Consider the following 20,860-nt stretch of genomic DNA (forward strand, 5'->3'; position numbering starts at 1 on the left):
ATCAAATACTGATGATTTAGTACACCCCTGTTTGTCACATACACCCAGGGGATTCTTTAATACGTATATGTGATGACAGCTGAAATACACTGTAACACATGGAAAAAATCATCTGTTTGGTTAAAATATATACATTTTTTACAACACAACAATAGGTTGGACTGCTTTTGCATTACTTCTAATGTCTGACTGTAATTTTACTGCAGTCTATTTTGATGCACTTTGATGTTCTTGTGTCATGTGTATGGTTTTAACATCTTTTTCAGGTTAAACTGGCAGTTAAACTTGTAATTAAATTTGCAGCAGATACTCTGACATGTTGTGGCAGGAAAGCACAGGTGTCACTTATAACATGAACTCCACGGCTCGTTCTGAGTGTCATCTGACAATTATTTACACCTGTGCTCCTCCTGCTGTGACATGTCAGAGTGCCCTCTCTGAAAAGGTCCTACATGTGACAGATTGAACAGTATGTTATCATCTGTTTCAATCAGCTTCAGCTGCAACATCAAACTAACCTCTTTATTTTCTCTCTTCATGAGACATAAGTGGTTTCACATTGTTTTATATTGTGTGTTTTATACTCATTATCCTTTAGATGGCAGCAGAGATCCAGTTTAAATTACAATGATGACCTCAGTTGATTGTTGAGAAATGTCTCATTTATACAGAAAGAGGACTCCAGGAAACAAACCTTAATTCAAAGTATAATTTATTTTTTATTGGATAGTCAACATCAACAGTACATTTTTTATCTCTGAGATTCATTCTTAGTGTAAAAATAATACAGAACACAGCTTCCACAGTCACTGGTGATTGGTGAAACAAAATCACATAATTCAAGTTTTATCATGACTTTGATTATTCTTGCGTATTTGATTAATTAAGAGTATCATATTAATAATCGTCATGATGATCATCGTCACAGGGGATTGTTGATGTCGTTTCAGTGGGAGCTGGGATCTGAGGGAATGACAGAGTCAATAAATAAGACATTAAATTCACAGATAAAAGAAAACAATACACTCATCTTAGACATGTGTTGATGAGGTTACCAAAATCTGTCCCATTGCTTATAAATGAAACAGTCTCACCTGAGTATCCACAGTGGTTTTGAGGATGTTGTCTTGTTTCATAATCTGGCGCTGGAGAGTTAAAGAACAACAATCAGCCAGTGTGGCTCTCATCAGTGTTCATAAACAGCAGCTGTTAGCACAGTTTACCTACCCTGAATCTTCTGAGTGGATCAGGCTGGACAGGAAGCTGCTGTTGCAGGGCTCCAGTGGTGATCCCCTTTACAAGGACAGCAAGAATTAGTGATTCAAGTATAATGTGTTAAATTTCTGAAAACTATTTTTGATTTTTTTAATTTTGATTTGATTTATTTCAAATGTATAAAAAGAAAATAGAGAAATGATTATACAAACAAGCAGACAGACAAAAAAGAACGTATTTAATTTAAATCTATGTTCTAATTAACTAAACATATATGCATACATCTGCAACCTAAATCGAATATCTACAATTCCATTTTCATTATAATTTACAGAAAAAGAAGAGTAAGATGAACTAGGAAAAATAGATATTAAGTAACCAAATAAAGAAACAATAAGCCTTGTGAACGCCTGGTGATTTTCAAACACTCTTGTCATCCCTGTACCTCAGTAAAATCACATTTTTATGCATTATTTTATCACATAACTTGTTGATAGAGGTGAGTAAGTACCATCAGAGGCTGCTGAGGAGGAGCCATTTGTGCCACCTGAGGGACTCCCATGAAAGGAAACTGCCAGAAGACAGGAAATAAAGAAATCAGTGCTTTTTGAGTGGTGCTCCAAAGCTTGAAACAATAAAAAATGATGCTGAACTGTGTTTTTAACACAAGTACAGTGTGTGCAACACTAACCCCATTGACTGCAGGGACAGCATACACATTGGGGATGGGGGCCGGTGCAGCAAAAGCAGGAACTGGAGGAACAAACTTTGAGAGGGAGAGAGAGGGTTCAAATTATTCATATCAGGGTCATTGTGGTTTAATGTGAAACTATTTTTATGAAAAATCCTGAATCATATCATGCATTATCTGATTCTACATCAATCTGACATCAGCTTATTTGGATTCTGCTGAATAAAGTGTTTTAATGGTGGGACCAACAAATGAGACAACAGGACAGTGCCATCTTGTGGTGCAGTTAGAGTTCAAAGTGCCAATTCATGTAATTATATCATGCATGTATTGCATGATTGACTGCCATTCAGCTCCATTATATTGGAGAGAAGGCAGAAATATCTATAGTCGCTATTGCCAACACTCAGCAGCTCACACCAAAACAATCTAGACTGATAAATAGCACTACAGGTAAGAAGAAAAATATAGTTTTTTGATTTTGGGGTGAACTGTCCCTTAAAAAAATTCTGCATCATCACTTTAAAATGTGCTGTTGAATTCTGTTGTGTTACTTTCTTTCCAGCTGCAGTGAGGTCATAAAAAAAATGACTACCTGTTAGACTCACCTGAGCAAACTGCGGCTGCCCGATGAAACCAGCCCCACCACCAGCTACCATGGGTGGGTTCAGGCCTCCAGCCATCATTGCAGGGTTTCCGTTCATTCCTCCCATCATGCCTCCCATCATGCCTCCTCCGTTCATGCCTCCTCCGTTCATGCCTCCTCCGTTCATGGCGTTCATGGCTGCCAGCATCCTCTGTCTCTGTGTGAAGGGGCATTTGTAATTAACAGTGGTCTTATTTTGTATTATTGCACTAATACATTATTAGCAGAAATGTTCTTTACCTTGCCTGCACTGACCTGCAATAAAAAAAAGGGACCAGGTGTTAAATGCACTGCTTTCTATGTAAGACAGACAGACAGACAGACAGACAAACAGACAGATGCACTTACATAGCAGATGGTTGCTACAAAAGTTGTGATGAGGAGAAGCTTCATTGTGCTGCTCTGTGAAAAGTCAAAGATTGATGCATTTGACTCATAAAATCTAATTAGTTTTTTATTACAAGCATAATATTAGTTAAAACACAACTTTTTATGTATTTTCAAACTAAATTACACATTAACTATGATCCCATTATTATAAAATCTCGATTGAGCAGGACCTACCTTATTTTTTTTTTGATCTTCTTTCAAAAGTTATGTGCCAAAGTGGACTAGTAGAGTTGCTCTCTGAATTTAGAGCACCTTTTATCAGTCCCAGAGATTGTTACGAGCCAATTAGAGAGGAGAACACAGACTTGTTCATAAACTATATTTGTCACCTGTATGTCATGGGAACCCATGTGTGATATGACATCTTCTTTTTGTACAATAGTTGAAGAAATGTAACGGTGAGATGCCTTTTTTCAAAGACTCTTCAACCTATTGAACCCGCTCACATTGTGCTCGATAAGCAGCTGAGCGACCACAAACAATAACAGAGTGATTCAACGTCTTGGACAGGGTTCATGGAGGTTTCTGGAAGCTAAAAAATAGTATGAACCATCTAAATGCTGCGGGTTGTGATCACAGGAGGCAAACAAGTGACATCATCATCGAGTGCTTTTATGGAGAAACCATGAAAAACATGCGTGTAATTAAACATGGCAAGCTGCAAACTGTTTGAGAGAATGTGGATGTGTCTTCAGAAAAACAAGCATGTAAAGATTACATTGAAGGAAATGTCATATTTCCTGCTGCTGCTGTCTTATACCGCCTGCTCGGGGCACGTCTGGAGGAAGGCCTCACTGTAATTTTTGTTCTGTTTATAATCGTTTCAAGCTGATTTTTACGCAGCCCCAACTCTAAAATAACTCTTCAACAACTCAACAGTGATGACCACAAATTGTCTTTTAATTTGTGATGTTGCGAACAGACAGGAGCAGATTATTTGTCTGTTATGTTTCCTCAGCACATTTTCTCAAGATGTTAAGAGCCCCTAACTGTGGTTGGCTGGTTATGTTCTCACATACTGAGGCTGTCTGGGAAAGATTTTTTTTTTTTTTTTTTGCTGCTGACTGGGCAGCCCACAGCCGACCAGGTAAACACCCTCTGTGGAAGTCTGGTCTGGAGCTTTACACTAATGACACACTGTCATGAGGTTCAAATTGAGCAACATGTTCTTCCTGTTTGCCATTTAATGACATGACACTATATTTCCTAATGAAATTATTGAAACATACATCTTTTATATGCATGATGCATACATTTATAGAGAATTTAGTTTCTATTATGTCACAGACTGTATAAACAAGAATCTGTTTCTCCAGGAGTTCTGCCATGATGTGATGCCTTTTCATATTTAGAGACACAAATCACCATGTTGCAAGCAGTGTACTGTAAACAGAGATTTGTACATATTTGTTCCAGTCTCATACACAAAAATAACTGCCATAAGAGGAGCCACACCCGTGACATTGGCTGATGTTGTTTAGGAGTCCACTCCACATATTCTGGGCTGGGAGGGCAAGGCAGCTTTATACATTTAGCACTTTTCATACAACAATAAAATCTGATATGGGATAAAGATCTACAATAAAAGAGAATATATGAAAGTTAAATTTATTACTTAATGATTTACAACTTTTAAAATAAAATCCCCGTTAAAAATAGCAAAAGGGCAGACAAAGGGTGCATTTTATGAAACCAGGCTTGTATTTTATTGTTATATTGTAATAAAGACTCAACAAAGATTCAGTTTACTTCCATCATTTATTGTTCATTAGTTAAGATGATTTATAACGTTCAGCTAGTATTGACATAGGATTAGGATGTAGGGATTAAATCATGTGTGTGGTCTCATTTTGCTTGCTTCTCCTCAGCCTCCATTCCAGAGTATTCTTCCTCCTCTTCAGCCGCCGTCACCTTCATCTCTGGGGACTGTGCCCTCTTGAGGCGAGCTGCCACCGAGCGCTGAAACCTCACTCTGCCAGCCGCCCTCCCACCAGCAGCTCCCGGCTGTTGCTGCTGGTTGTTTAGTCCAGTCACCGGGATGAGCTGCACTTGGCCAGGTGTCAACAGCTGTTGGCTTCCTCCAGCATTTCCCTGTGGCAGCACGGCAAACAGTGTGACCGGTCCACCCCTGGCACCCTGAGTCACTTGTGGATTCACATTGGGTGCACCCGCCTGCCCCACAAGAAATGCACCACCTTGTTGGAGACCTCCAATGGGGATTAGCTGCTGCAAGGCAGCCTGACCTACTTGGCTTCCGACTGGCTGGATGAAAAATGAACCACCGAGTTGGACTAAGCGTCCCACAAGGGGTTCACTATTTAGGGGGACCCCATTTTGAACTCCAGGATTGGCATTGTTGCCAGCAGCCACTCCATTATTATTCACTCCCCCGCTGGCAAGTGCCTCAGCACTCCCTGAAGACACACCACCCTCCACCACAACAGCCAAAGTTTGGAAGATAAACCACAGTAAGCAGAACATGCTTAATCTCAGTCACAGCGGACAGTCGTCAGGTGAAGAGCTGCGTCTTCCTCTGCTTATATAGAGTGCGGCAGATTCAGTGAGTACCAGGAAGGGTCCAATCAGAGTCTAGCACTTGATCTCAAAACAACAAGTCACTGTAATCATCATGACCATGCTGCTGGCTATTTTTTGCTTTATTACCTTACAGAGCGCCATTATTCAGGATTATGTGGCGAACGTTAACCTGCTAACAGTGACTTGCATTCTCCAAACCATTGTTGCAGAGGACTTATTTTCATGTCATGGTGGCATCAGGGAAATTGACCAACAGGTAAAGCATGATATTAAAGCATAAACTGATGTCTCCTAACTGGGATTCACCAATGTGATGCAATAATGTTTATTTCAAGGCTGTAGAGAAAGTCAACATAAACGTCATGATACTGTGGAGTCCACTGCTGTCCATAAAGCTTTAATTAGAGCAACAATAAAATTGTACATTTACAGCGTTCTCTAGTAACAAAAAAGTGAAACACAGTTATTGTTTTACATTTTTCTACTGTAACACACATTAACTTTGATTTAAAGAGCACTAAATCACTCAAACATACAAACCACAGTTCTTTTGAAGCCCTATATACAACAACTTTTCTGCTACTGAGCTGATGTAAACTTTCCCCCAGATTGGAATGCATTAGAAAACAGTTTCTGGATAAAACCAGCTAAAAAAAAAACACTTTTATATTCTAATAAAACCCTTCTATCAGCTTTGTCTAAATTTCATAACACAGATCCAAGCTTACACAGAATAACAGCAACACTTGCCCTCTATAGCAGGAGGTAAAAACGAGTTTGTTTTGTCTGTTTGTGTCAGAGTTCCTTATGTTACAGAGGTTCATGGAGGCTTCTGGATGCTTCATCAAGCTTGTGTTGTGGATGAGGAGGAACATGGAGCTCAGAATAGCAGGTTGACATCCATATCATCTGAGGAGAGAACAGATAACAGCATCAGTAGTATGAAAAAATGACAACAGTATTTACATTATACTTTATAAATGTGTGAAAAATCCTGAGGAACCTGATCTGGGCCCTGGTCTCTTCTTGAGGTCATGTTTTTCTGCATTATTGCGTTCATGTTTAGTGTTTGCTGTTTACATTTTGTTACTCACATCTCTGTTTGTGTTTTCCCACCAGTCTGCCACGCCCTCTTTAGTTTTAGTTGTCCCTTACTTGTCCTGTAGTCCACTCACCTGTTCTCACTTCCCTAATTAGTGTCTCCTCACATATACTGCCCACTTCTTTTGCTCTTTGTCAGTTTGTCCTCAATTTTGGTTTTGTGTTCTTTCTCTTTTCCCACTGCCTGTAAACTGCTTGAAATAATTCTTTAAATTAATCCAGCTTCCTGCTCTCCAAGACAGTGACTCTGCTACTTACCTTAAAAAAAAAAATCGCTGCCATGTTAAAGCCTTATGTTTATCTCTTAGTAAACATTTTAAATTTTATTCCCACAATGTCAGTTTTCCTTTTGGTATTATATTGAAGTTAGAAATCCTAGTATCATGACAACTCTAGTGTTCTTACCATTCTTGATACCAAAACAGGAAGTCCACTCTTTAAAGGACACCTGCTTGTCCTTGTCAGCGTCACACTCCTGGAAGAAGCGGGAGGTGCAGTGCTCCATCGGCACCAGTGGGACTCGGAGTGGAGCCAGCTCTGAGTGGGACAAGACTCTGCACAGGACAGATGAACATAAAGTTTTAATCACTGGCAGTGTCTAATTCATATACAGTACAGTTTGTTTGCATTATATTCAGACTCATAGATGGTTTTATGATATAGTGTGCTCATAGTGGTTTTATTAAATATTGGATACATTTTTGCCATAAAAACGGTTCAGACCATAAGCAAAAGTATTGACATCAGTGTTTTCAGTGTAATATTGTAATATTGTAATACTGGCTTCCGAACATATACTAGTATAACTCTACACTCTTTGGTCATTTTTTAATGTAATGTAAAGGCCAGTAAAAATGTCCCCATTATATGTTTGGATAAGTTATGGATAAGTTTCATTTTTACATTCTTCTATAGCAGAAACTTTCTCAACCACTTGGTCATGGTTAAGAAAAGATCAAGTTTGGTTTAAGCACCCACATTTGGTGGCACAAAAGCATCCAGACACGCAGGAAAGGAGCAGTGAAAACACTCCGGTTCAGTGCCACAGACACGAAAATGACAAAAAGGGTCACCAGAAAACAACTGTTTTTGTTGTTTGTTGGTCTTGAACAGTGGTACGCGGCTTGGTAGACATCTTGCCCAGGTGTCACAGTATTCAACATCAAAATTTAAAGATCTAATGTGTCTGTGATTTGCAGCAACATAGAATATTTTCTTTGATGACTGTGCTGAACAAAATGTACCTATCAGAGGGGTGTTGGTCCAGTTGTGCAAACTGCCAGTGCACTGGGTAGATGTACATGTTGTAGTTCTTCTCAAAGTCCTGCGCGAGCAGCTCAACGGAGTGATCGCCAGCATGAAGACGCCTCTCACTCTCAAAGATTTTCTTCACCTACAGAATACACAGCATTGAACACAATCCTTTCTTTACCCACATTTGTGACTTTCTGTTGACTGAAACAAACTGCAGTAAATAACAGTAATGGTTTTATAGGATTACAATTGAAATAGTTAAATTTATGAAGCCTGAAAATCCCAGTTTTATCAAAACATATTAATTTGAGCAGAGCATCTTACTCTAAAGCGTTGTTTAGGTGTGAGGAAGCCAGGAGACATGGAGTCATGTTCGTAGAGCTGCAGCAGCACATTTTTCAGCCAATCTCTCATTCGTAGTGGGAACTGGACAAGCTCAGTGTCCACACAAGGAGGTATCACTGAGGGAGAAACAGAGAAAAGGATCAAATAAATGTTTCCTGCACCAAACTTCAACTAAAATGTTCTTGTGTAAACTGTATACTCTGTGTGGTTAACGCTCACCTTTGCATGGCCCGGTGTAGTCCAGATGAAGTCTGTGTCCTCTCTTTGTGCCTTCCAGCTTGCATTTCGTTGCAAAGAGCTCACATGATGTATCGTATGTTTTGTTATTTGTCCCACAAACCTATGGAAATTGAACAACCAAAAATCAAATGCAACACAGCAGCTGCTGAATGTCACTCCAGTTGTGCTATCAAGTGATAATCGTTACTTACATGATCAAACTCATTCACACTGGGAGGACACTCCGATGGCTCTTGACACACGCAGCTTGGCTTATTGTCCGCATCAAGTTTACACGTCTTTCCACGCTTGCAGGGAAAGTTGTCACATGGATCTGAAAGAAAAGACAAGCACTGCGATGACCTTGGACCTATCTTAATATTAAATCCACTGGCCTAATTTTCAGGAGTGGTTTGATTTTATTTTACAGTGTGATAACTGGAAACCGTTGAGCTCTAACCACCACACACCATCCCCCACATTCTTCTGCTGCTGGAGTTTGTGCAGCGATTAAATTCAACTTGATCTCTATCATTCAGTCCTTAAGCCGGCAGAGCTGTGTTTTGGTAGAGACCACGAAGCAGAGTGACACTATTCATGCGGAAGTTTTAGCAAGATGATCCAGTCAGCAGATTCCCGTGTGAGGCTGTTGGGATAGTGCATTAGTCAGTGCTGTGAATACTGAATTAACCAACCAGCAGGGGCTTCTGGGTGATGGACACCTCCACCAAGAGGGGGCCTGGAACTGGGGTAGAGATCCACTGTGGCTCTTATCTGCACTGGATTCATTCCTACTAAAGGACCCTGGAAAGGAAACATGAGGAGGTCATTTCTTGAGATGTTCCTTGAGACATTGAAGTAAAGTTGTTACAACCATTTTTAGATTGCAGCACCACAGCAAAAGTAAAGCCATCATCCCCGAACAAAACCTGCAGATTACAGATTATACATGCATTACCCATTTTCCGGCCCTTCTTCTCTTTGCCTTTTGCACTGTGTTGTCAATGCTGCTGCCCTCAGACGCCTGAGGATCCTGCTGGCTCTGTTCCTGTCCAGACTGTGCTTCCTCACTCTGTGGAGAGTGCTTCCTCGCCCTCTTGTTCTTCTTCTGCTTCCTTGTCTTTCCCTTGGTGTGACTTCCACTGTCATTCTTACTTCTCTCTTCCTCTTTTCCAGCTGGCCGGGACTCTGATTCAAGCTCTGTGCTGCTCTTCGGTTCTTGAGGGTCCACGTTTGCTTCTGGTTCTTTCTTATCAACGTCTTTAGACTTGACCTCTGAATCTTTGTCCTGATCAGACTCCTCCTCACTGTCCACTGCTTCTGTGTTTTGTACGTCTTGCTCATAATCATCTGTGATGGTGGGCAGGCCTTTCTCACCAGCTTCCTTCTCTTTAGCATCTGGTTTTGAAGGAGGCTGAGTGTCATCAGCGCTGGGTTTCATTTTAGCCGATACAATCTGGAGAGGCTGTAAAATGCCGCTATCTGCAGCGTAGTCGAGATCAGCGGGGATCTCTGACTCTGTGCTTCCATCCGTGTCCTCCAGAAATGCCCCTTGTTCCTCTCTGCTTGCTATTTTTTTAACAGACTTTTCCTCCTCCACTTCTTCTTCCTCTTCTTTCTCTGGCATTTCAGCATCTCCTACACTCTTTATTTCTTCACCCTCCTCATTTGTCACATCTTTAGCATTTTCCTCTATTTCTAGTTTGTCATCCAACTTTATCTCCTCCTCATCCTCACTGGTCTCCACAGCCTCACCAGACTCTGCCTTGCCTTTGTCCTTCTCCACTTCTTCCTCTAAGGCTCTCTCTTCTGCTTCCTGCTCTTCTTCTGCCTCTTTCTTCAGGAGGTCCACCAACTCCTCCTCGCTCAGCAAGACTGCAGTTGTTTTGTCGTTCCTGTCAGACACCTCAAACCCTCCCTCCTCCTTGTTAGCATTGGCGTTGTCTTGGGAGCTCACGTCTTCATCTTCCTGCTCCTGGCTGCTGGCCTCAAATGTGACTAAGGTGGGGACGACCCGTGGCTTGTTGGCTTCCTCTGTGATAGTGTCCTTATTTTAAAGAAAAAATGTTAATTTTTACAACATGAAATCATCTTAAGTTTCAAATATTTGATTTAAAAGAATGAGTTTAGAGTCCTGCTCTACCTTTTCTTTGGCTGTATGTGAAGCCTTATGCAATCCATGATGTTTTCCATGAGGTTTACTTTTTACCTGCGTATAATGAAGATAACTCATTCAGTGAACATCCATTAAAGTTTAAAGGTCCAGTGTGTAGGATTTAGGGAAATATACTGGAAGAATTTTCTCCTATTGTACAATCATCTGAAAATAAGAATTGTCATGTTTTCATAACCCTACAATGAGCTGTTTATAACTCCACAGGGAGTGAGTCCTCGTCTGCAGCGATCACCATCATCACAGCCATGTTTTCATAGTAGCCCAAAACAGGCAAATCAAACATACTCTAGATAGGCTTTCGCTTTTTCAATTCGACAGTTCGGCTCCTGGTAAAAAACCTCTGAAAAATGAAAACTGTAGGAGTCCTAACCGGGAGTTTAAGTTTGGCACGTGTGAGAAGTTTCAGCTGGTTGCAATGTGCAATCCTCACCACTAGATGCCAATAAATCTTACATACTGTTCCCTCAATGCCAAAAAATGCAATACACAAATATCACATCACATTATTTGCTCTTCAGTTCTCTCTGGCAAAGTTTGGTGTCAAAAAAAGAAAAATATTACTCACAGACAGGGCGAATGTTGCTGCCAGTAAGCAAAGGAATACTAAGCAGGCCCTCATACCTAAAACAGAGGAATTCATACTTTAAACGTCAGACACAAAACAAAATTTAATTACATGTGGTAATTTACATTATTGAGAATCCCTGCAGAGCTGAAAATTGGATGTACCGATTTAATAAAACACATTAAAAACAAGGAATACATTATAATCTGACTTCTAACGGGTCACAACAAAGACATGAACTTGGCAATGCCTTCAAAGTTAAAACAAATGAGTGCATCTGTGAGCTGCCAACATTTTCATGACAAGCAGAGCGGCGCGACTGGCCTCCACAGTTGTCAAGGTTACCAGCCTCTGAGATGCGCCTCTCTCTCAAAAGTCACATTCAGAGCTAAAGTAAACATCAGAAGCTACCAGACTGGAAAAAGTTGACTAAGTCCACAAACTTTTTGTCTCTCGGGACGGAAACAAAACAGACACTAGTGGGCCTGTCCAGGGGAACAATAGCTCTCTGGTTTGGCCCACTAAACCCCACATAGTTGGCGACAAGAGGTGTGCATATGAAAATTCACCAAAAGCAATAAATCACACAATTTTGTTTGATCTTTATGATATTAAGGCATTGCTAGAGAGGATTAAATTTTCATTTGTAATATAAGATCCATATTACAAGATAGTTGTAAATATATTTCTCACATTTTTGATGAAAATGATTTAATGTCTTTGAGGATAATTTACTACTATAAAATAGATGTTAATATATATATATTATGCAAAACCATAAGAATGCATCATTAAAAATGGTCTATGTTGTGCACAGCATATAAGTTAGTACATCACAGTGTGGACAGTTATTAAAAATGACCCTCTGAATCCCTTTATATGTACAAAAATAAATAAAGGCATCACTGTCACCATAAAGAATAACAAATAAAGATTTGGCCGCCATAAAAGAGGCTACAGTACATCATAATCAAGCCACCAGTCGCTGCATACAGCACCCAAGTTCAAATGCAAATTAGTGAGAGAACAAGGTGTCACAATCATCTCTATTTCCTCATCGACACATTAACCTTCAAAAGAATGGAGACATGTTAGTAGTTATTATTTTACCTGAGGCTGGCAGTTGCAAGAGAAATGAGAATCTTTTCCTGTGTTGAACCTGTGAAGGTGTCCTTTTGTATTCGAGACAGCGCTCACACTGTCCACACAAACTAGCGTGCTGCAAACACACACACACACACAGTTTTTTTCTGGGTCTATGGTGCCAACATTTTTTTTTTTTTTTTTGTACTTTGGGAGGGTCTTTGTGCTACAGAGATACAGGGAGAGGAATAGACATTGAATTGGGGGTGCTTTGTTCCCTACAAACAAGATCAGCATAAAAGGTGGTGCAAAAGTTTAAAAATAAATAAATAAATAAGGAAAATAATTACTGCATGTGGTGACATCCTAAGTGAATTTATTTATTTTATTCATCATTTCTTCACTGTTTCTTTGGAAAGATAATACAAAGACAGATAGACAGTTTATGTGGCGAACAGCAAAAAAAAAAACTTCAGAAAAAAATTTAAAAATGCAGTTTGATACTTGTAATACATAGTAACACACATTAAATACTTACAAGATATTGGACATGAAATAGAATTAAAGGCTATGTAATGAAATGTTTATTAAGTTCTCTATTTATTTTTATTGCTGGTTACCTGCTCTAACTACATTTAATTGTATGTCTACGTCTCATGTTGGATTGATTTTTTTACTTCTTTTTTTTTTGTTTTGTGAACATTTGATGGCTGTATTATGTTTACGTTGTTCATGATACAGTAAAACCAAACCAAACCAATTTGGAACTTGTCATAAAACATTGACTTGGGTTAGAAATAATACATAATTTTGGCCACAAGATGTCACTCTGTCACAGGTGTGTGCTCCTTAGGCCCCCGAGAGAGAGAGAGAGAGACAGAGAGAGAGAGTTGTTTGACACATTACACACTTGCCTGAAATACAGAAATATGCAGCAAAACGACCCCCGCAAATACATTAATGATGCTTTGTCCTGGGGGCTGCCCATGGACAGACACCTAAGCAGTTTGGGGTTCACCTCTGCAGGGTCCAGGAGCAGCTCCCAGGCCATACCACGTATTTGATCCATATGGAGACTTACATAAGCGACCCTCATGTTCCCAAGCCAAGTCCGAATAGATATCCCTTTCCAAACAAATTATTTCTGGTCCTTGGGCTGGTTTTGTTCATGCTTTTTGGAACCGTTGTGCTATCGAGTGAACCAGCACGAGTTTTTGTACGGAACCATTGAAACGAGGACGTGTCATCAGCGGATGGCATTGCACAATGCACAACAGTGCTGAACAGTAGTTGCATTTTTTTTGTCATGAGATATTTGCTTTTACCCCCAAAACCAGTGTGAACTAACTATTAATGCACGCTCCTTTGTTTCTCATTTCCCTTTCAATTGTTGCCTTTTCCATCTTCTTTTTGCAACCTGTAGAATATGACAAGTGCGGGAACCAGAACGGAACCAGGTTCATGTTGGTGGAAAAGGGGTAAGACTGAACTTCTGCCACAGAATATAACAAGCGTCAGTATGTTGATATGATGACAGATATGACGATTAACAACATGACAAATATTTGTCACCATTATTTTGTAACATACCCATTATTTACTGTTTGCACTCAGACAACACAGCCTCAATTATTTTCCAATATTGCAAAACCAGCGGCATTGTATATATTGTACCATGACTATCTGGAGGCCATGTTGAGTCCCTTTTTTGGGGCTTTCCTGGCATGGTTGAGCCCCATTAAGCCTCTCCAAAAAAATATCTAAGAACATTTTTTTCTGTCATTTTAAATTTTTAAAATTTTTAATTTTAAAATTTTAAATTGAAAAAAGGAAAAGACTCATGATAATAGATTACTGCAGTTTAATTCTTCATTTTGAATGTGCTTAATTTTAAAATTTATATCAGAAAATTACCAAAATGCAAATATTGATCTTGAAACATCGTACCATTATGGAATCCCACCATGACACTTTTTGGTATTCTGTATTTAGGTTTATAAAATATAATAAATACATTTATTTTGATCTCTGCAAATTAACCTTGATAAGTTTAATAATTCTGAATAGTTTCCATTCATGTGTGTATATATTTGTATTAAGATTTTAACATTACCCCCTTTTTTCTCAGTTCTTACCATCATTGTACACTGTTGCTTTGAGGTAATGTGACCAAAAGTGTACACCACAATGTACATATTTTGAAAATGTCTTTAAATTCTGTTTACTTTATCTATTTTTTTTACCAACTGGCATCATAATGTGTACCATCAAGGATAAATTACCACTGCTCTATTACTAGTCCGTCCTGCTGTGAATATCTGTCACATTATGAATATTGATAACCTCGATGCATCAGATGCCTGGCTAAAAGGGTCGATATATCATAAAAGCTTATGTAACTTAGGGACAGACACTGCTGACTGCATGTCTGTGTGCCACAACAAGCATCAATCGTCTCTCCCTCTCTCACTGGTAGCTGTGGTTTTTGGCAAACAGCTCCAGACTGCAGAACATCCAGTCTAATTACATGTTTCTTTTGCACGGTTAAAATCCAAAGTGAGGTTAAACAAGGAATTCTGTAATCTTATTTTAGGCCTGACCATACATGGATATCCAGGAAACAATTATGAGCCTCAGGGAGGAAACACAGACGTCTGTATTTAGGCTTCCTACTGTACATGCCCTATTTCCAAAAACAAGTCCTGTTTCCAATAACATCATGTACACAGGGGATAACAGCTTATATAATCTTTCCATATGGATGCTGAAAATGTAGAAGAAGGGAGAAGATTTTGGTGTCGGAAGTGTTCTGGTTTCCGGTTGAAATACGTTTGTAGGCTGAGAAGTACTGACCAATCATGTTAGAACGCCACGCAAACCGTCCATGCGTAGAGGTGGAACGCGTTGTCAGACACTGACTTAGCTTCATATGGGCTTTTTTTTATTTTAAATGTATCTGAAATCTCATACAGATATCTGTCTGGAGCAACCAAATCAGCAGAAAAAAAAGTTTGTATTGTTAATTTCTGCATTCGTTTGAAATTTAACAATTCTTAACAACACTGTGGTGAGGGTGTGATTAGTTTTAGGCACAAATATCACTGGGTTAGGTTTGGTGGTACAAAAGCTGCTAAAAAAGCAGGGACAGGTCCTGAAAAACACCAGTTTTGGTGGCTCAAACGCCACTGGGAAAGAGAGCGATATGCTGCTTAAAACACCTGGATTCTGTGCTACAAACACAGGTGGAATTGTTCGCCAAAAAACGCCCTGTGCTGTTGTTTGTTGATCTTCCACACTGGTCTGCAGCTTGGCAGCAGTCTTTCGTCCTCGTAGTTACGAAATCAGCTCAAATATACTATATCACTTTAGAATTGTCGATATGCTACATAGAAATGTAACTGTAACAAATTTGCAGACATGTAAAAAGGCAACATTTTCTTTTGGCCACTGGGCTGGTTTATAGTGATTATCTGAAAGGACTGATGCACAAAAGAAAAAGTCTTGGCCCACATATCTGCTGGCTACACCAAATCAGCCTGAAATATTGGCACTCATCCCCAGACGCTCTATCATCATCAGACAATGGTCAGTGGGTTCTGAGATTTCAGATCACAAAATGTGGTTTGTTTGTTTTTTAAATTAAGTATGTTCACGTATGACTGAAATTATGTGTGAAATTGTCACAAGTTTGAGCTTCCTTATAAGAAATTCTCTATTTTTTTATTTTGAGGTGTTTTGAATCTACCTTACAAGGCGCTGCCTCTCACCTGCTTCTTGTATATAATAATTACACAACACCAAAATATGTACAAATATATGAAAAATAATCACACAAATGGTTGACTAGTTAGTAAAGAGAAAAACATCCAGTTGGATCCACCGGAAAGAAGCATGACCCCGTCTGTCCCTCCTTTCCTCTCTGAGTGGGTGAGCGTGTTTTCCCAACAGGCCACAAACCCTATGGTTTAGTACGCTAAACTATATTTCACTGAGGACTTGTGAGGGGGCGGAGGACCTGAAGAGACTGAATGAATCCAACTCTGTGTGAGTTTATGTGTGTATTTGTGGTGTGTATGGTGTAATCATCACTGTGCCAGCGTGCATGTGTTTGTCTTGAGCTTGCTCTCCGGAAACAGATACACCTTCGCGTGTCGACAGTCGAGAGACGTCCGGAAGGAAGTGATGCAATCGTTTCACTTCAGGTTGCTTATATACGGTGGTTCTTGGAGGTTCCTACAGCACATCGTATCCACACATCGTGCTTTCACTGCCTCAACCACCAGCATCCATACGTGGCTCAGAGCACTGGGATCTCCTGTTTTCTGCTACATTCACTGGACAAGGACCGCTGAAAGCGTTTCTCACACCAGCTCTGAAACGAACAAACAAAAAGGTAATTGATTGTGTATGGACTTTATGAATTATATTTTCTCTTGCATGATTCCAAACTTTGCTTGTAAGAGCCTTTAAGTTGTTAATGTTACTTCAACATGTTTTTGACATGTTTAGCAGTTAAAGAGAGTTGCTCTTTATGCCAACATATTTTGGATTTTTTAAAATTGATTCATAGGTTTTTGTGTTTTTATGTTTGCAAACCAGTTTATGTCAAATTTCTCTTAAAGGGCAAAGCATTTTAAATTGAATTGAATCAAGTCAGCTATGATATTAATCACAAACTGTATATCTGTTACAGAATGAAGGGCACCATAATAATGTTTTGCCTCGTTGGAGCAGTTCTTGCCAATCCAGTAAGTATGAAAAACTGAAAATAAAACACAAGACTTTTTAATGTAAGCATTTTTGCAATTTGATACACATTTAGCCACATTTCTACAATGTCTGCTTGATGCTATAGATGAATTTCAAATTTTTTAATAGTGACTCCTCCATTGCTATCACAACAGTGTAAGTGTAAATGTGAGCATTGCCTCCCGCTGTAAGAATTTCCACTGTATGTAAGCAAAGCAGGAAGGCTTAGTACTTTAAGAAGCATGTAAGATGGTTTTAATCACTTCAGATGGATTCAGATTGATTTTATGCAAAACTAGAACCACAATAATGTAAAATATGACCTGTGCTTCCTTCTCGACAGATTTCATTCAACGCTGTTTCAGAATCAAATGAGCTTGACTCAAACTCGGTGAGTGCAATCTGAATCCAGTCCTCCCTTAAAGCTAAAAGCTAAAGCTGTATCTCATTTGACTCCTGGTGTTGCAGCGCATGAACTCAACACTCTTTGCACATTAATCATGTAACTGCAGGCAGGTTGTGCTCCACAAACATAGTCAGCAGAAAGTCTAACAATAGGTGCGGTTACTTGAAGATTCTTCAGACCTCAAGACAATTCCCATTTCAGACACAATTGTTTACTGTACAGCACGTCTGGACCCAGTTATGCAGCAATAGCTTAGATGTGATGATTGTTGGTGTTGCAGTTATAAGCTGTAATTAAACATACTGTGGTTTGTGCTTGCTTTGTTTTTCTTTTCCAGACTGAAAGTTTGTCTGTTTCACAATCAGCCGAAAATAACACCTCAGAGATTCAGGTAATGATTACAGTCAATCTAGTAAAGAGAAGATAATTATTTTCTGATGCAGACGACTTTTTGCATGTTTTTGATTGCTGAATTTCATAACGTGTTCCTTTTTCGGTTGCAGAGCTCTGAAGAGAGTATCTCAAATCAAGTAAGTCTGTCTGATTTTCTATCTTCTACATAACTCAATAAGAAAAATCAAGTCATTTTGATCCAATTAATCTAACGGTGTTCTGTAAATATGTCTGAATTCACAATATCAAATGTGTGTCTTTTCAGAGTACAAGCTCAGAGTCCGAATCTTTAGAGACAACATCAGAGGACAAGGTGGGTTATATCATCACTCTTTTTAACTTTAATGTCATTAGTGAACATTATTAAGGATATTATTATTGTGGTCATGACCTTAAAATCATCATGTTTTAAAGGAACGGTTCACCACAAAATAAACATGCATATTTTTCCTCTTAACTGTAGTGCTGTTAGTCAATCTTGACTGTTTTGGTGAGAGTTACAGACTGTTGGAGATATTGATTGTAGAGAACTACATCCGCCAACTGTATCACCACGCTGTAAGTAAGCGTGTGTCTACCACTACCTTTCCCACTACAATAGAGCTGGCTGATGTTACAACTCAGATGAGAGGAATGCCATCAGTGTTTACGTCTCGCATCTTGAGCACAAGCTTCTTGTATATGATTAAATGCACTATTCCTTCTGTGTGGTGATACAGTTGGTGGGTGTAGTTCAGTAAAAAGAAAATAGTTCCTACGTGAAACAGCTCACAACAAGGTCTGTGGATTATCCTGAGTAACTGGGTCATGGTTTCTTGAAAGAAACATTGCTGTTGAGTTTTAAAAAATTTTTTAATTTTATTTTATTATTTGTACTTTGAGCACCACAAGCCAAGTTCCATCTAGTCCAACTATATTCAAGAGAAGGCAGGCATTTCTATGGCCAATATCTCACACACACTTGGCAACCCACACCAAAATGATCTAGATTGATACATAGCACTATGGATTAAAGGAAGGATGTGTGTTTTTTATTTGGGGTGAACTGTCCCTTTAAGAATTGTAGTTGTGATAGTATGAGTAGTGCTAGTAAATATCTGACATTAAGAATGAAAATAATTGCAAAAAAAGGACTTAAGTTATATATATATACTTAATGTGTATAGACTTCAGAGGAGACTTCAGAGGAGACTTCAGAAGAGAGTAACAGTCAGTCAGATGAGGATGATGGGGTAAGATTTATATTTATTTGCAAGCTGTTAACATGGCGCAGCATCCCTCTGGTCTCCACTTAACTCATATTATTCCTTGTATTTCCACAGTCTGACTCTATGGCTGAAACCAGAGATGATACTATGACCAGCGAGGAGAACGTACGAAAGGTGCAGTAAACACTTTGCACATTTGGTTTAAACTTTGTCCAGTTTCAGAATAAAGTTGAGTAACATGATGATATTCTCTGCATCAGGTTCAAGTGTTTGCAAGCGTCATCAAAGAGCTGAGTGCAGAGGACAACAGCAGCAGTACAGAGGTCAAGGGTCAGTCAGATGAGCTGATGGAGAAACAGCCAGCTCTCACCTCCATCAGCACCGCATTTAAACAGGGGAGCGACACAAACCTACAGCTGGTGGTGAATCCCACTGACAGCAGCGACACCACCAGCGACAGCTCAGACACCAGTGAAGTTACTGCTGTGCCCACCAGTGAGAGCAGTGAGAGCAACAGCAGTGAAAGCAACGAGACCAATGACACCAGTGACAGCAGTGATGCCAGCAAGAGCGCGGAGGACAGCAATGCCAGTGACAGCACCGAGCTGGAACAAATCAAAACCCCAGACTGTGTGAATGGAACCCAGAGCTGTGAAAGTGAGGAGTATTTCTTCCAGGATATAGGAGACGACGCTCATCACTCAGTGGACAATCTGATGGTGCCAGATGACGATGAAAGGGAGTTAAGTCTAAGGAGATGATGACGAGCACAAGTGCAGCTCTGTGTTTCCCCACTATGAACTACAACACCATTAAGCGACCTGCCTGAAGACTTCAGGATGATATATTTTCTCTAGCCCATCGCTTCTGAATGTTGATTTTGGCATTGTAGTGTTACCTGCAGTCAGTTCACTCATTTGTGTGTGTGTGTGTGTGTGTGTGTGTGTGTGTGTGTGATTATTGTTGTGACATTGGTGTAGCCTAAGCATTACTTTGTATTGATAATAATAAACATGATATAATCATATGGTATTGGGCAGTTGCGTGTTTTTTTATATAACCTTTGAGACATGGTCAGTTGTGGAAAGTATCATATGTACATTTAAGTACTGTGGCCTACTGTGCTGTAAGTTTTGAGTATTTCCAATCTCTCAGCTACATTTTAGAGTGAAATATAGTGTTGCTGGGGTTACTTAGTAAGCAAGGCTTTGCAAGCTACCAACTTTTTCACATTGGAAGATGATGGACTACAGAAAATAACCCTAGGGGGGAATCTAGTTTGGTTAATTAAGCTACTTAGAAAAAGTAGTTCAAACTAATTTGTAAAAAGTTATCAGATTGGTAACATAAATGTGAGCCAAAATTTCAACAAAATCGAATGCAAAATAAATCACATGCCAGCAAAAAAATGACAATTGAGATTAATGTAAAAAGTACACACTTGTTTACTAGACATACATTTAACAAAAAAGAAAAGAAATTAAGGTAACTTCTAAAACGGCATGCATCAACTTATTTGAGGAGTTTGTAATGAATAGCTATAATAGCTATAATGCATAATTGTGGACATAGAGGGTTCAATTACTGAGCAGAAGCATGGGTAAAAACAAAAAAAAAAACTTTTGTTTTATGGACCAAGATTTTTTGCAGTTTTCATATTTAATGACATACAAATGGAAAATAAGAAGTAATTTAACTACTGGAATCATGATGCAAATGGGAATGTGAAATATGAACTGCATGTAGACTACTGCAAAATATAAATGTTAAATTAACGATACTGGTTTAATTAGGGCTACATTTAGGCCTAGTTCACTGAATGTATTTAAAACCAATAGCTTTGCAGGTTAACATTTTTTTATGTAAAACATATGATCAGCC

The 20,860-nt window shown here is 39.2% G+C and overlaps 3 protein-coding genes across 3 annotated transcripts; 1 reads left to right on the forward strand and 2 right to left on the reverse strand.

The window, feature by feature from the left end:
* Positions 1-798: 798 nt before the first annotated feature.
* On the reverse strand, positions 799-3,159 carry scpp9 (secretory calcium-binding phosphoprotein 9). Its single transcript, XM_042485387.1, has 9 exons — positions 3,117-3,159; positions 2,901-2,954; positions 2,793-2,807; positions 2,515-2,709; positions 1,907-1,981; positions 1,727-1,786; positions 1,228-1,293; positions 1,095-1,145; positions 799-963 (listed from the first exon to the last, which is right to left on the reverse strand). Exons 2-9 carry the CDS (start codon positions 2,943-2,945, stop codon positions 898-900), a joined length of 573 nt encoding a protein of 190 aa, XP_042341321.1. The 5' UTR covers positions 2,946-2,954; positions 3,117-3,159; the 3' UTR covers positions 799-897.
* Positions 3,160-6,360: 3,201 nt separating this feature from the next.
* On the reverse strand, positions 6,361-12,336 carry sparcl1 (SPARC-like 1). The gene is made up of 11 exons (XM_042485385.1): positions 12,251-12,336; positions 11,141-11,196; positions 10,543-10,608; positions 9,358-10,446; positions 9,095-9,203; positions 8,612-8,733; positions 8,400-8,520; positions 8,160-8,296; positions 7,826-7,974; positions 6,987-7,135; positions 6,361-6,389 (listed from the first exon to the last, which is right to left on the reverse strand). The coding sequence occupies exons 2-11, from the start codon at positions 11,192-11,194 to the stop codon at positions 6,361-6,363; spliced, it is 2,025 nt and encodes a 674-aa protein (XP_042341319.1). The 5' UTR covers positions 11,195-11,196; positions 12,251-12,336.
* Positions 12,337-13,513: 1,177 nt separating this feature from the next.
* scpp1 (secretory calcium-binding phosphoprotein 1) lies at positions 13,514-20,009 on the forward strand. The gene is made up of 10 exons (XM_042485809.1): positions 13,514-13,701; positions 16,426-16,616; positions 16,917-16,971; positions 17,316-17,363; positions 17,716-17,769; positions 17,882-17,908; positions 18,037-18,084; positions 18,938-19,003; positions 19,094-19,153; positions 19,240-20,009. The coding sequence occupies exons 3-10, from the start codon at positions 16,918-16,920 to the stop codon at positions 19,738-19,740; spliced, it is 858 nt and encodes a 285-aa protein (XP_042341743.1). The 5' UTR covers positions 13,514-13,701; positions 16,426-16,616; position 16,917; the 3' UTR covers positions 19,741-20,009.
* The last annotated feature ends 851 nt before the right edge of the window (positions 20,010-20,860 follow it).

The sequence above is a fragment of the Plectropomus leopardus genome, chromosome 4 (genome assembly GCF_008729295.1).
Source record: "Plectropomus leopardus isolate mb chromosome 4, YSFRI_Pleo_2.0, whole genome shotgun sequence".
Taxonomy (NCBI): Eukaryota; Metazoa; Chordata; class Actinopteri; order Perciformes; family Serranidae; genus Plectropomus; species Plectropomus leopardus.